Source organism: Cyberlindnera jadinii, assembly GCF_001661405.1.
Source record: "Cyberlindnera jadinii NRRL Y-1542 unplaced genomic scaffold CYBJAscaffold_16, whole genome shotgun sequence".
Taxonomy (NCBI): Eukaryota; Fungi; Ascomycota; class Saccharomycetes; order Phaffomycetales; family Wickerhamomycetaceae; genus Williopsis; species Williopsis jadinii.
Genome location: NW_017963667.1, coordinates 70,399 through 85,536, shown reverse-complemented (window position 1 = coordinate 85,536; position 15,138 = coordinate 70,399). Strand labels below are relative to the sequence as shown.

The 15,138-nt window shown below is 46.5% G+C and overlaps 8 protein-coding genes across 8 annotated transcripts; 5 read left to right on the top strand and 3 right to left on the bottom strand.

Moving 5' to 3' along the window:
* Positions 1 to 2,204: 2,204 nt before the first annotated feature.
* Positions 2,205 to 3,827, top strand: CYBJADRAFT_169343 (uncharacterized protein). The gene has a single exon (XM_020215730.1). The coding sequence runs from the start codon at positions 2,433 to 2,435 to the stop codon at positions 3,384 to 3,386; it is 954 nt and encodes a 317-aa protein (XP_020068532.1). The 5' UTR covers positions 2,205 to 2,432; the 3' UTR covers positions 3,387 to 3,827.
* A 79-nt stretch (positions 3,828 to 3,906) lies between these two features.
* Positions 3,907 to 5,316, bottom strand: RRP9 (ribosomal RNA-processing protein RRP9; the record flags this gene model as incomplete). Its single annotated transcript, XM_020212261.1, has 1 exon — positions 3,907 to 5,316. A coding segment is annotated over one exon (1,410 nt), but the record flags the coding sequence as incomplete, so codon positions are not given.
* A 514-nt stretch (positions 5,317 to 5,830) lies between these two features.
* On the bottom strand, positions 5,831 to 6,866 carry CYBJADRAFT_169341 (uncharacterized protein). Its single transcript, XM_020215729.1, has 3 exons — positions 6,409 to 6,866; positions 6,260 to 6,336; positions 5,831 to 6,177 (listed from the first exon to the last, which is right to left on the bottom strand). The coding sequence occupies exons 1-3, from the start codon at positions 6,838 to 6,840 to the stop codon at positions 5,892 to 5,894; spliced, it is 795 nt and encodes a 264-aa protein (XP_020068530.1). The 5' UTR covers positions 6,841 to 6,866; the 3' UTR covers positions 5,831 to 5,891.
* A 241-nt stretch (positions 6,867 to 7,107) lies between these two features.
* CTF4 (chromatin-binding protein CTF4) lies at positions 7,108 to 9,790 on the top strand. Its single transcript, XM_020215728.1, has one exon. The coding sequence runs from the start codon at positions 7,148 to 7,150 to the stop codon at positions 9,623 to 9,625; it is 2,478 nt and encodes an 825-aa protein (XP_020068529.1). The 5' UTR covers positions 7,108 to 7,147; the 3' UTR covers positions 9,626 to 9,790.
* A 158-nt stretch (positions 9,791 to 9,948) lies between these two features.
* On the top strand, positions 9,949 to 10,464 carry CYBJADRAFT_175018 (uncharacterized protein; the record flags this gene model as incomplete). The annotated part of the gene is made up of 1 exon (XM_020216644.1): positions 9,949 to 10,464. One exon carries the CDS (start codon positions 9,949 to 9,951, stop codon positions 10,462 to 10,464), a length of 516 nt encoding a protein of 171 aa, XP_020068528.1.
* Positions 10,465 to 10,514: 50 nt separating this feature from the next.
* Positions 10,515 to 11,870, bottom strand: NUP57 (FG-nucleoporin NUP57; the record flags this gene model as incomplete). Its single annotated transcript, XM_020213843.1, has 1 exon — positions 10,515 to 11,870. One exon carries the CDS (start codon positions 11,868 to 11,870, stop codon positions 10,515 to 10,517), a length of 1,356 nt encoding a protein of 451 aa, XP_020068527.1.
* Positions 11,871 to 12,030: 160 nt separating this feature from the next.
* Positions 12,031 to 12,813, top strand: CYBJADRAFT_30838 (coiled-coil-helix-coiled-coil-helix domain-containing protein). Its single transcript, XM_020217656.1, has one exon. The coding sequence runs from the start codon at positions 12,192 to 12,194 to the stop codon at positions 12,699 to 12,701; it is 510 nt and encodes a 169-aa protein (XP_020068526.1). The 5' UTR covers positions 12,031 to 12,191; the 3' UTR covers positions 12,702 to 12,813.
* Positions 12,814 to 12,819: 6 nt separating this feature from the next.
* On the top strand, positions 12,820 to 14,820 carry CYBJADRAFT_186599 (uncharacterized protein). Its single transcript, XM_020217225.1, has one exon. It carries the CDS (start codon positions 12,926 to 12,928, stop codon positions 14,477 to 14,479), a length of 1,554 nt encoding a protein of 517 aa, XP_020068525.1. The 5' UTR covers positions 12,820 to 12,925; the 3' UTR covers positions 14,480 to 14,820.
* Positions 14,821 to 15,138: the final 318 nt, after the last annotated feature.

The following is a 15,138-nucleotide window of genomic DNA, read 5'->3' as shown; positions in this document are numbered from 1 at the left end:
GCTTACATTGATGGACATGGAATATGTATATTTTTTGGGTTCACTAGGGGAGCCGTTAAGTCACACACTCTGAATGACGGATTAATAAATACGTTTCACTGTACAAACTTATTAAATTGATTCAAGGCTAGATTTACGAATCAGACACGATGCCTTGTTGGCCATCTTGGTATCTCAGCGTACATTTGCCGTCACAGTTGTTGAAAGCAGATCCGGGATCTTCAAAGTACGGCACTGAATCATATTGTGGGTTCGTAAATCACGCTTATTTTATCTGTGTCTCCAAGGGTTTGGAGATTAAACTGTAGAGCACTTAATTAGTCATGACTAGTCTGCTTTAAAGGTTTGAGCGATGCGGGCGTTTTAAATTGATCAAACGTTCTTTAATTGCAACCTCCGTCTAATGGTGAAGTACTACGGCGTGAGAGACTATCACAATCTTTCGTGTCATACTGTAGCGTATCTGTAGACAGAGAGACAGAAAAGGGCTGTGAATCAACAAGAGAGCAAGTCATAAGGTCAATCAATCCCAAACGCCGATCCTGGAAGAGCTGACGTCCAAGAAACACACACCCTCACACAAGATCTACTGACTCTGACTGCGATGGACCATTAAGACACGCAAGCACCTTGCTTACCAAGGATTACGAGCACAATTTTGGTGTTGTGGCATATTTTGTCCTTGATACATGTCTACGCTCCGCTTAAGAGGCATCGTCCGTTAGACCTTTGAGGAGTTGAACATGCCTTGTGGCAGTTCCGCAGTTCCCCTGTGAGCAAACAGAGCATCACTGTGGAGCCACGTACAGGTCTCGCGCCAATTAGAGGCTTTCTCCAATTCCTTCGTGTTTCCGTGTACATTCGTCCAATCACAGTGAGGCCTTCCAACGCACGGTTAAAGTACGATGCCACCATGAATCACAAGATGTGCCACATTGACCAATAACGATGTACGGATGAAAAGGTAACGGTTGGCCAACGGGAAAGTACCAAAGACCCGTGGTGATACGCGTCCAAGTGACAACACAGCAAAGTTCAAACTCTAACAAGCGCGCCGGTGCATATACGCGTGGATTTTGTCGCGTATTGCTTGGGTGTTCGGGTTAAACAACGGGCTGTGTCACGCGAGCAGTCACAACTAAAAACACACACAGACTAAAAAGTGATCAACACGGTTTCCAGGGCAATTACTGTGGCTGCACATTTTGTTTACAGTTTTTATGAGCGATGATTGGAGCGTAGTGGTAGCATAAGCCAGTATACGGGATAGAGCGTTTTCCTTCCCCATAACAGGGTGGTGCTACTGTTCACCGTTCACCAGGAGTGACACGGTCATGCTACTAATCTGCATTGTCTCAAACTCTGTGTGGCACAATTATACGGCCAACGTCAATGTGGTTGTTTGGAGAAGTTGAACAAATCTGGATGAGAAATTTCGTTACCCTGGTGAAATTGTTTGTTTACTTTGTCTCACCCCCCTTTGAAAAAATTTTCCTTCTCCGTTTGCAACTTACAGTGACAACGCACAGTTTGGCAACCCCAAACACAACAACTAAGCCTCTGCCTCGATTCGCTTTACCCTCTCTTTTTCCTTGTTCTACACCGTTTGGGTAATATAAGAACAATTGATGCCCACCAACTGACAATCTCTGTGTGCTTGAAATTCAAACCTCATTTCATTCAAACGCACACCGTAGCAAAGTAGGTAGCCATAGACAAGGTGGCCAAACCCTGAATTCACCGAGATCTCCCATTCTCCACTGGTGTTTTCTGATTGGTCAGCCGTTACAAAAAAGTGCAATGGCACCGTCAAAAGTAGGGAAAAAAGTGCGACCCGAGTCCCAAATGGGCAACACGATTCCCGATTGGGATCTTGGAGGTCACCTGAATGGTGCGGACGGCAGCAAATACAAGTGGAATTCTGTACGGTTGATGCATTTCGCTCAACATCACCTGGGTGGGAAAACTTTTCTTAACTATGTGTTGCTGTGGCTCCAATATTTACAGTATCCCATTTTCGGACCGGCTTGTACATTTTAGCCTTTTTCTTGTGGACTTTTTATGCATTCCGCTGCATGGTCTGCATTCCCAGGCGCTTCACGCAGTAGGAAGTAGAGGCCTACTGGCAAGAATCAACAACCCTCAGAATCTCGAGTTGATCATTCTCATACGGCCCCCCTTTTTTTCTTAACCTTTCTCTTTCCCTTTCTTCATCATCATCTCTCTATTGAATTCAATCCCTTTCGTTATTTGAAGTCGAAAACACACTCCAGTCATTCCTTTTATCATTTTCAGAGTGTTCACATACGTCTAACGGGTTCTAATCATACAACCACAACAAACGGTACTATTGACAGAATCTTCAGAAACACCCTGTGTAAATTGCAAGAAAAGAATTACCAAACAAACACGTGAATTTCTACCAGCTACAAATGCTTTTCCAGAACGCTATTATTCCGATTGCTTTGGCCTCAGTTGCCCTTGCTGCTGAGCCAACGACAACTTACACGTCGACAATCTACACCACTTATACCTTGTTGACTCCTGAGGAATCTGCTGCTCTTCTCGCTGCTGAACAATCTTCCGCCAGTGCTGTGAGTGCTGCTTCCGTGGCTTCTATTGAATCAGCTGCCTCAGCTGCTTCCGAAGCTTCAGCTGCTAGTGTCCTCTCTGTCCAGTCAGCTGCTTCTGAGGCTTCAGCTGTTTCTGTCGCTTCCGTCCAGTCTTTGGCCAAAGCAGCTTCTGTGGCTTCAGAGGCCTCCGAGGCTTCTGTCGCTTCTGTCGAATCAGTTGCTTCTATTGCATCTGCTGAATCAGCTGCCTCCGTCGAATCAGTTGCCTCTGTTGCATCAGCCGAGTCAGTCGCTTCCCTTGCTTCAGAATACTCTGTTGCATCTGCTTCATCTGCTTCTGAAGCCTCCGTCGAATCTGCTTACTCAGTGGCATCTGCTTCTTCTTACGCTGCCGAGTTGGCTTCTATCTCATCTGCCTCAGTCGCTTCAGCTTCTGCAAAATCAGTGGCCTCTGAATCATCTGTTTCAGCTTATAACGCTTCCATTGCTTCAGTCGCTTCTGTCGCATCAGTGTCTTCAGCTTTAGAGGCTTCCATCTCCTCTTCGTTGTCTTTGTCCAGAGCTAACGGTCTCTTGGCCATTGCTTCAGATGCTTCAAACTCTACCACTTCTACTTCGTTCAACACTACAACTGCTGTTCCAAGTAGCTCCCTCGAGGAGGTTACAGCTTCTTTGACTTCCATCTCTTCCTCTGCAACAGTGGAGAGTGCGTCAAACTCCACCAGTGCTTCCACTGGTTTGGCTGCTGTGCGTGAGATCCCACTTGCTCTCACGGTTGGTGTTTTCGGTATCGTCTTTGGTGCTTTGCTCTAATATTCATCTTTGCCTGAACACACTACTGCTTTCAACAACATGAACTTTCAATACCCTGCCATTTCCCTCTTTTACACTTGATTTCCACCATCACGACCGTCTCCTTGCCTTTTTATATTGTCCTTGTCTTTTCTGATTTGATGCTTTCCAATATGTCCTTTCTTGGTTTATCAAACCTACTTCTAATCTCTATTGGAATACGCTCGTACTACAACTATCCTGTGTCGCTTTCGTGAGTGCTCTGATCCTTTTGTTGTCTTTAGAATGCTAGCACTTTTGTCCCTTTCGTCCCAATCTCCTTTGACTTCTTCAATATCTTGACTTTTCTAATGTCAAGATTGTATTCAGCTCTATTTGTTTGATTTGTTATACCTTGCTATTTCTTTTTTATATGTGATATTTTTGTATATTAAAAGGACTTTTATTTGCGACCGCAACAACTATTAAGAACTTGTTGTAGAGAGTACAGTGTATGTATGCTATGTGTGTGTAATATAACATCTCATCTGCTAATCACTTGTTGATCAATAACAGCAGAGTATATGTGATTACGAGCACCTCTACCAGCGTCTATCCAACGTCCCAATCTGTGCTCCTTGGACATTGCAGCAATGACCCTGATGCTTTCCTTACCATGAGGTCCACTCTCTGCAACATCGATTCTTGTGACGATGCCCTTGGCATTAGGCAGCTCACCCAATGGTGTAAAAGATCTCAAATTGTCCTCCAACTTCCAAACTTTGATGGTTCCATTCCAAGATCCAGAGAAGAACACGTTGGAGTAGGGAATTGCATGGAGTGAAGTGATCCAATAAGGCTGTGGCTGAGGAACTTGTTGTTCTCTTAATGCTGGATCATTCTCTGCAGAAGCCTTATCACTTGCGACACTTGGTAGCACACCATGAGCACAGTGTTGGATGAAGATTGGCTTCTTCTTTGCCAAGGACCAGAGAGATATACTTCCGTTATCAGAACCTGTAACAAAGTAGGTATCGTCAATCATAGAAACACAATCGATACTGCCCTCCGCAAAGAACTTCTCCTCATGCTCTTCTTGTTTATCATCGAGATCCATCTCATCGTCATCTCTTCTTTTCTTCTTCTTCTTCTTTTCATTCTCACCACCTCTAAAGGTCAATCTCGTCTCATCGGCAATTTTCCACAACATGGCACACCGATCTCTCGATCCCACAGTGACACAACGTTCTTGTCCCAGTGCACTTATATCCGCCACAGTGTCCTGGTGACCGTACAAGATCTCCAACTGCGCAAACTGGTTTATGCTATAGGTTCTCACCTTGAGGTCTGCGCATGCAGCGTACAGCTGATCAGATCCACGACGGAACACAAGGCCCATAACTTCACCACGGCGATCACGAGTCTCTAACACCCTTTGACATGCCAATGCCTCTGTGCTCCATACGATGATTCTTTTGTCTCTTCCACCGGTGATGACGTATCTTCCATCAGGGCTCGCAGCAACCGTGAGAATCTCATCCGAGTGTCCATTCTTAGAAGGATCAGAGTCGATCTGTGTGAATTTCTTACCACCCTTGGTGTGTTTCAACCTCAATGGCTTCTTCTTGAAGTCGCTGATGTCCCATTTAACCAGCTCTGTATCTTTTGAAATTGTATATGCATATGGGAATCGCACAGATAATCCCGTCAACGCCTTCGATCCAATTCTGGTGATCGAAGGCTGCACATCTGACAACAACAGATTGTCCGCAATGAATCTGTAGACGTGGCCCTTGGTCTCTGCAACGTCTTCTTTCAGTCTCTTCGAGATGATCTCGTCGTCCAGGTCCTTCGCGTCAAAGTCATAGTCACCACCAACCTCTTGCTTCAGGTTCTCCAAGTACTGCTTAGCCAGGCGACGACGCTTGTCAGCAGCGCTCTCCCCAGCAAACTCAGCTTCACTGTCCTCGTCCTCCACACCGCTCTCGCCCCCGTCCAACGCTCCCTCATCGTAAGACACATTCCCAGCTTCATCTTCAGAACCACTGATTCCAGAGATCTCCTCATCGCCCTCGGCATCACGGCGTGCCTTCTTCGCCTGTACAGAAGCACCCTGCTTACCGCCTCTGCTTCTCTTCTTCTTCTTGCTCGGATCTCTCAGAAACGGATCCCCAGCCATCGTTGCAAACCTGTTTGTTTATCTGCCTCTTATGCCCTCTACGCTGTAGTTGGGAAGAAGGCTCGGGAAATTTTTTCCCTTCAGCTTTCTCACCGTGCACAGGCTTTAGATGCAAAATTACACGGGCTCGTTGCCTTCACGGTGAAGCTAAAGGATTCAAACTTGCTGGACAGAGCACTCAGCAGAGAGAACAGCCAATGGCGTGGAAGGCTTACAGGTTTCTGGCCAATTTGGGCGTGTGAGTGGGAGCTTGAAGCTCAGCGTAGGAACTACGCCGGTGGACGATGATTACGTAATCGATGAGATGAGCACGGTAGGGGCCGCAGCGTGCGAGATGGTTATACTTAGTAGAGTGAATGGGATTCCAATTATACACCGTTTTCGTCTCTTTTTGACTCCTTCAGCACTTCCACGGCTGTGGATTCATCTCCGATGATGGAGTATATGCGCAGGACGTCCACGACTTCTTTGAAGGAGGGGTTGTGCGAGCGTATGCCTCTGAGATACTCGTTGAGCACGGCTTTGAATTCGTATCTCAGGATGTTGATGGTGGCCATCTTGTGCAGGACGAACTGGTACTGTGGCAGCGAAGCGACGATCTGGTGGATCGTGAGATATAGGGACGTTAGCTGTTTCAGAACTTCTATTTGGATTCTATGTGTGTGTGTGGGGGGGGGGAGACCACCCCCATGTTGTCAGTATTGGATGAAGATGAGATACGGTGTTTGGTACTTACGTCTCTTTATTCTGGTTCAACAAAGTTTCAAACTTGGTGATGAAATTGTCAAGCAGAAGCATGTTCTGAGCATGTTGCTAGACGATAACAGTCAGTGTTATGTTCCCCGAGGGAATAATGCGTATGGAAACCGGTGTACGTCAACTCACCTTCAACTGCTGAAGTTTCTTAATATCACTTAACGACCTTTCCACATGCTCCTTGGAGATCTTGAGCTTTGCGTCCTCGTCAACGAGTTTCTTCTTATACTTGGAAACGTCCCCTCTCAGTTGATCCACAAGTTCCTCACCTCCGTCAAGCGTCTTTCCCAGGTTTATGAAGTCAAAGTAGTCATTGTTGACCATGTCGAACAGCTCCTGGTCCAGTTCAGTGACGAGTGCTTTCAGCTCCTTTTGCAGCTCGTCCAATTGACTATACCTATAATGTTCGTAGAGAAACTTGTCAACGTCAAACGGGATCTCTTTGATGTTGGCTATGGACTGCGTTGGGTTCTCAGGATCAACGTGTAAATCCTTCAAAAAGGTATCCCTTGTGATCCTGTTTGGGTAGGGGAACGCTTCATCTTCAAAGTCGAGATCCATGATGGGGGTAGTTAGTCTCTGATCCTGCAAGAGACTCCGTCAACTGAGTGTTTTTATATCTAAGCAAGGTGTGAAATTGAGCACACGGGTCTTATGTGTATACATCTGGACACCTAATAACCTGGACACCCAAACACCTGAACACCTAATAATCCGAACATCAAAACACCCAAACACCCAAGACACACGCGTACGCGTAAACTCGGCCAGGCTGTTGGTCAAAATCCCAGCTTCTCATTGATGGGTTTTACGCGTCATCTCCATCCAATTCGATATTCAAAGGTGATAAATCGACAAGTTCGGAAGAATGGTTCAACCAGAGATAAGGAGCGTATTCTCCACCGGTGGAAACACGCGTGTTGGGTACTCCAAAGCTGGAGATAAGCTGATCGTTGCTGGTTCTCATGGTGTTGTGAGGGTGTATGAAACTGAACACGACGATGTTGAGCCAGACACGTTCGACATTGTAGATGAAGTATCCAACATCGCAGTCTCTGGTGGTGATAAGTTTGCGCTTGCTTCAAAGATCGGTGAAGTTGAGCTGTATTCAATCTCAGGGAAGAAGAGCTTGAGCAAGATTGTCAGAAGTGCGTTGCCAATTAGAGGTGTTCAATTCACCCACGGTGATACCAAGTTGATCGCTGCTGGGGACGATGATGAGGTCCAGATCGTCGATGTGAACGACATCACACAGATCATCAAGTTCAAAGTCGAAGACCAGGTGCACGACATATCGTATAACAAGACGAGAGACTTGGTTGCACTGTCGTTGTCCAACGGTGCTATTGCGTTCTTCTCTCTGTCGTCTGAGGAGCCGAGATTGATCACTTCAATCAAGGGAGAAATCCCATCTTTGATATATCAGGATGACGATGAGACAACCGTGGATAATTTTGCCACTGGTCGAGTTGCATGGCACCCAAACGGCTCGCTATTTGCTGTTCCATGTGAGAATGGATCCATAAAGGTGTTTGATAGCGACGAGAATTACGGACAAGTGTACTCATTTGTTAGCTTACACAAAGCACCAATCACAGCGTTGGAATGGAGTGCAGATGGCTCGTTCTTAGCATCAGCAGATTTTGACAATAGGCTGATTGTTTGGGATCCAGATTCAAGACAACCAGAGCTTGACGAACAATTGCCCAATAAGATCATCAACTTATCATGGTCTCCTGTCTCTAATGGTAAGCTTGATCTAGCTGCTGGGTCATTGAAAGGTGATATCTTTTATTTCAAGGAGATTGTTGAACTGAAACAGAAGCAGAACCAAAGGGCAAACACTTCCGTACTGGATGATCTTGTTGCTGATGAGGAAGAGGGAGACCAAGGATCAGATGGAGATGAAGAAGACGATATAAATCTCTTTAGCGAGAGATCAAACGATGGGCCTGACACTGGCGAGGACCTCAGAGACTTTGTTGATGATGACGGATTCATCGACGCAGATGACGATGCAGATGGATATGCCATTCCACGAAAGAGAACAGCAGATGACGATGAAGACGATCTATCATCAAGACCAAGGAAAAGTGCACCAAAGGTATCGTTTGGCGTACCAGCCTTGAGAAAGGTTGATTTCAAACCGTACAGCCAAGGGTGTACACCATACATTGGAGATAGACGATATTTAACGATGAACTCTGTTGGATACGTATCCACTGTTAAACAGGACACTCACAACTCCATAACGGTATCGTTCTTCGACACCTCTGAACACAGGGAGTACCACTTTGATGACTTGTACGGATATGACCTTGCGGCCTTGAACAATGATGGTATTCTACTAGGATTCTCTGGCAAGGGCAAAGAGGCTAGCAGGGTCCTTTACAGACCACATAACAACGTTGCAGATTCATGGGAGAAAATCATACCTACAAAGGCCAAAGAGATATTGACTTCTGTATCTCTGAGTGACACTGTCGTCGTTGTATGCTCATCGGCTGGTTACATCAGATCCTTCTCGCTCTTTGGAATTGCACAATCGATTTATAAGTCATCGCCAATCATTGCATCTGCAACGAACTCCAATTACATCTTCTCTGTGTCCTTGTCCAATCAAACGCAGTTGATCTACAACCTGCAAGATTTAGAAGGCAGGTTTCTACAAAGAGATCTGGTGTTACCTGTGGAATTGGGCTCTAGCTTGGACTTCTTCAGAGGAGTGTTTTTCAGCGCATACGGCGACCCTGTAATTGTTGATAATGATGGTGTTGTCTTGGTACTTTCAAGCTGGCGTAATCCATTGCAGGCAAGGTGGGTCCCAGTGCTGGATTCCGATGTTAGGGTGCGCCAAGTTGGTGGTAAGGGTGACTTGAAAGTCTGGCCACTGGGCCTTCAAGGTGATAACTTGAACTGTATTATCATCAGAGGATCGCAGTACCCAACCTATCCCCTGGCATTACCTTCAGAGATGGAGATTAGAATACCAATGACACAGGATACAGAGGAGGACGTTGAAGACCCTGAGGAGGAGTTCCTCAGAGCCAAGACGATGGGCTCATTACTCGGCGAGACGTTGGCCAATGATGGTGAAAGCTTTGAAAATGACGAGGAGAGGCTCAACGAATACGCAATTGCTTACGACAGGGCATTGTTGAAGCTCTTTGTCAAGGCATGTTCCGAGGAGAAGAGCACGCACGCTTGGAAACTGGTACAGGATTTGAAGGAGGATAAGGCTTTGGTGGCTGGTGCCAAGGTTGCTGAGCGTGTTGGCCTCATTGCTCTAGTGAACCGTATCAATAAGCTCAGAGAACAGAGAATGGAGGCCGAATTGTTGGAATAGAACACCGCTTAATATGAACAGAGAGAATGGCAGTTCCGGACTCACCTAGCAGTCGTGCTACCGTCTTGCACAATAGCTGAGCATCAGTGAAATATACAATTGAGGATTCATACAAGGCCCATGTACCCTTAGATACACCGTGTCCTGAGTTATCCAACCAGTATCAATTGTAGATACCATCAGACGTAGCGTAGTACCAGCTTAGCAGTGGTGGTGGTGGTGTCTGGATGTATCACCAAGTGTGCTCATCTCCGGCGACACGTTGACCAAAATGAGCCAGGAGTAGGCTCCCATTTCGGTGAGCATTAGCGTGTATTAGGCAGATGTCATTGAAGCCCTTTGTGCCAGTGATTGTTGGCCATATACGGTTTGCCATACCTCAGCGATCTATCAGCGAGTTGCGATGGATTCATAGTCAATTGAGCAAGCACTACGGTCCTGTATTACAATGGAGAGACCTCATCTCGGAGTCGACGTATGAACACTTGAAAGGCAAGACGATGTTCGTGATGCAAGTACCCTTGAGAGGTGACGAGACTGAGGGGGTGAGGGAGAGGAAGAAACTTGCTCTATCTCGAGACTTGGAAAAAGTGGTCGGAATAGTCAAGTTCAGCCAACGGGACTCGGTCAACACGGACAACTGGGTTGCTGATGCTACGAGATCTATCAAGTTGACAGATGACGGGGACAACAACCACTTGGTAGATGTTGAAGTGGCAAACATCACGAACCCGTTCTTCAAAGTCTCGGACCATGGTGACCAATGGAGAGTACGAATAGATCGGAAGGTGTGTACGCCTATGATTATTACAACGGGAGATTATGTATCAAAGCAATGACTCTTCATATGCGATTAGAGGGGGTTGGCATAGTAACAGATAATAGACAATTACTTAGATAGTGTCTCCAATGTAGCCTTATCCTCTTTAATAATTTCCGACAAGTACTTTAGCCCCTTCTGTTGCTCCTCTAACGACTGTGCAATCATCAACACTTGTCTCTGTTTACTGTCAATATCAGTCAAGTCGTCTGCCTGTTCGTGGCTATTCAAACCCAGAGACTTGTCCATCTGGTCGCTCAAGCTCTTTGCCTTTTCCTTCAAAATTGCCAATCTTGCCCATAACTCATTGGTCTTGCCCAGGCCTGAAGGGTCTTGAGACTTATCCAGTAGCTCTTGAAAGTTCTGGATCAGTTTCTCCTCTGATGGTGATAGTTGATAACCTCTTGATTTTAGCACAGCTAAAGTGGACACCAATTTTAGGATTCTTCTAGAGATTCTAGTATGCTTAGCCTTTGCTGCGACGATTCGTGAAGCAGTATCCAACTCGTGCTTATCACTCAACATCTTGTACTTGTCACTGATCTGCTGTAGAACAACTCTTGCCTGTGCCACATGGTTCACCTGTGTCTGCGATCTCTTTTGTAGGTCTTCAAACCCTACAGCACGCACCGGGATCAGGTTATTCGATGGTCTCGACTCAAATGCCTTGTCCCATTGTTCGTCCTCGTTGATGGGCTTTGAATATAGAGCTGCCTGTGTCTCAGGTACTTTGTTGTAGAAGTAAGTCTTCAAGACTGTTTGTTGAGACGTTGGGTCCCACGAGGACTTCACTTTGCTGAGCTGTTCTTGGATGGTTATGGCGTAGTTGTTGTTAGCCTGGGCCTTATCGTTGGAGGCAGATGTGAATGATAGTGGTTGTTGTTGTTGTTGTTGTTGTTGCTGCTGTTGTGTTCCTTGTTGATTATTCTGTTGGGACCAGGCAAACGCTGGTTGTGATGACGTTAAGGAGGACTGTTGCTGTTGCTGTTGCTGTTGTTGCTGTTGCTGTTGTTGCTGTTGCTGTTGTTGCTGCTGTTGCTGTTGTTGATTACTCCCAAACAGCCCACCAGCAGCTGGTTGTTGCTGTTGATTACTACCAAACAGTCCACCTGTCTGGGTCTTCTGCTGAGTGTTACCAAACAGCCCACCACTAGCTGGCTGCTGCTGTTGTTGGTTCGCAGTTGATGCTCCAAAGAGCCCACCTGCTGACGCCGTGGCTGGCTTAGCACCAAAGAGCCCACCAGAGGTATTCATAGCAGTATTTGTAGCACCATTAGCACCAGCATTAGCATCAGCATTGGCACCAAACAGCCCACCACCAGTGGTTGCACCAGCACTCGCACCAGCGTTACCAAACAGCCCACCGGCCTGGGCAGCTGGCTTAGCACCAAACAGAGAACCTCCACTATTCGTCGAACCAAACATCGTCTCCTTCTTCCTTTGTCCAATGGATATTCAATGTCCACAGCACTACTGGAGGAAAAAAAGTTTGTCCCTTTGTTTACTTTTCCATTGCAAAAGACAAATGGAAGGGACAAAAGAAAAACGGTTGACTTCCTAAACAGGAAAGACAGAATTGAACTCCCACCATATAAGAAAAACACACCCGCGAATTCGTTTTACCTCAGTTTTTTCTTCTTTGTGTGTGTTCCAACCCCCCTGAAAGAACCAATGAAAATCCAAAACACAACCTTTTCTCCCTTCCTTTGATGAACAGCATCCGAGAACATCAACGAGAATAGCGAGATGGCCAATAAGAGAGAACCAAGCTTGAGCCACCAATGGCTGGTCGACCCGACTCCTCTGCCTGCCGATATTCCGGAGGTTGAGGAGATCGGGGCCACGTCTGCTCCTCTGAAGTCAGCTGCCTTCTTCATTGGCGACCGTTGTGGTGCTTATAACGATGACTTCATGCTCTGCAAGGAGCAGAGCAAGTCTGGCGAGGTTGAGTGTTTGAAGGAAGGTAGACGTGTGACGCGTTGTGCCAGCAGCGTCATCGCAGACCTGAACAAGAACTGTGCTGAGTCGTTCCGTCTTCATTGGCAGTGCCTGGACAACAACAACCACGAGCTGTTCAAGTGTAGAAAAGCGGAGACTCTGCTGAACAGCTGTGTGTTCAAGAGCCTGGGGCTGGAGAAGAAGATCCCTAACGGCGAGCAGATCCACCTGAAGGAGAAGCCACTCTATAGACCAAACATTGAAGACCGTCCTTCTTTGAAAGCGTACGAACTGGCAAAGAAGGAGGGCACTTTGTGAATGTGTGTTTACTGTCCTCCTGTCTTTTGAGTTCAAACTTCACCATATTTATTGAATATTTATTTATATAACCTACATATCAACGTTATTTATTTCCATTCCTGGCTGGAGGCGTAGCTTGGAGTCGAATATTGATGCTGAACAAGAGAAACAGGCGGAGGAAAACTCCGCTGAATACTCGCGTGTGAGCCAATAACGCCCACGGGGAGGTGAATGGAGGAAAGATGGCGAAGAAGGCAATAACGGTCTTCCCGGTGGTGGTGTCCATACTCATATGGTTGTATAGGAGTCATTGGCTCGAGGATTCTTCGATCGAGTCGACACAGATAGTGACGACGCCATGGTCATTATCAACATTGGACAACAACAACAACAACAACAACAACAACAACAACAACAACAACAACATCAGCAGCGCGGGTGTCAGCTGGGAACATCACAGCGGTCAGTTTGACCCAAGGGACTTCCCGATTGCAGTGCTATCGTACCTGGCCAAAGGCGGTGACGGCTCTATCCCAATAAACAGCTGGAATGACCTCTTGAACGTGTCTGCCAAACCTGAGATTGGTCAATATTGGCTGGAGAGACATCCGATTGAACAACTCATGACGCTGAATTCGTACGATTCCCGCTTATACCCTGTGGAATACAACACTGGTGAGTCTGTACTATCCTCAATACCTGAAAGGATCGATTCCTTGCAAGAGCTTATCAATGCCACACTGGGCAATAGCCGTGGTGTCGTTCACCACCAATCTATGGAGCTTTCCAGAGAGGACTTCATGCTTGATTCCACCCCGATGGAGGATGTGCACTACAGGTACTTCAAGGAGGGGATCCTTGTGAAGAAAAGGGGATTGGCTCATTATGAGGCACGGTTCTACGAGTGTAAACTGACTCCAATTGCAAGAGTTTCAACGTTACACCGTATTGTACGCGCATGGTCGAGATTCACCGCTGCGTATGGGCTTAAAACCTGGATTGCTCATGGCTCGTTACTAGGATACTACTTCAACGGGCTGATATTCCCCTGGGATGACGATCTGGACGTTCAGGTCACCGCCAAATCGTTCATGGAGCTGGTGAAACTGAACAACACTTTGGTGCTCGACTTCACAGATGTGGATGCCATTGGAACATATGTCATCGACATCAACCCGTGGTTTGCCAATAGGGTGAAGGACTCTGACAACAAGATCGACGCCAGGTTCATAGATACACAGACAGGGCTGTATATCGATATAACCACGCTCACCACTGATAGCCAGTTGCCTAGTGATCTGGAAGATGGCGAGACTCAAGAGTTGTACAAGGTGTTCAACCCATATCACGAGCCGGACGCAATTACAGAACTGGAGGTGTATGAGTCTGAAATGGCACACAAGGTTAACTTGTCGATAACGAACAACTCCTTAATATCGTGTAAGGATAACCATTTCTACACCTGGAGCGAGTTGTCACCGTTGATTCCAACGGTGTTTGAAGGGACCATCGTGTATATCCCCAACAACGTTGAACCTGTTCTGCTGAGGGAGTACGGCAGAAGGAGCCTCTACCTCCACGATTTCAAGGGCTTCCACTTTGACAGGCACCAACGGACATGGAGCCATCCTACAATTCTTAGCGAATACAACGGTATAATGGAGAATTTCATTGAGAATCATTATCAAGTGCTGCAAACCACCTTCAAGAAACACACGTTCCATGAAGGCCTGTTACGGCAGTATCCTATATTCCGTACCGGTTCAAATGAAGATCATCAACAGATATGTACATGACAGAAAGACAAAGCACACGCATATGTGTATATAGTGCTCAGAGCTCCAAGGAAGAGATCATTTCAATTGCTTCTGAACAAAATGGACAATGATAGGGGTAAGCCATAAGGTGGCACCGATCGCCAAAGATGTGTAGAGCGTGTTGTTTGTAGCAGCTTGGTGAGCTTTCTTCTGCTCGTCAGACAATGGTTGACCTCCACCGAACATTTCTTCTGTGCTGTGTATATGTTTTTTATCCAATTGCTTGGTGATGTTTGAGAGATGTGGAAAGTGTGTGTTTTGGAAGATTTTGGACGATTTTCTCAAAGGAGCCAGGCGATGGCGGTAGAGAAAGGCAAAAAACCCACACACCGACCAAGTGGAGGCCAGTTTTCGGAACTCGGAATTGGAGATCGGAATGATTTAATCTCGGAAATAGGATTCGGGATCCGTTGCGTGTCGGAATTACCTGGAAAGTTTGAAAATGGGAAACTTCAGCGGTAAACACAAAGCACAGTGGCCCCAGGGACAGGGCGGTAAAGCGATTGAGACCACGGCGGCTGATCGTTGAGAGAACAATGAGCGACGAAGAGAGAGCAGAATCACAGGAAGTAGAGGAGCAGCCGGTTGAAGAGCAGCCGGTTGAAGAACAGCCAGTTGAGGAGCAGTCGGTTGAAGAA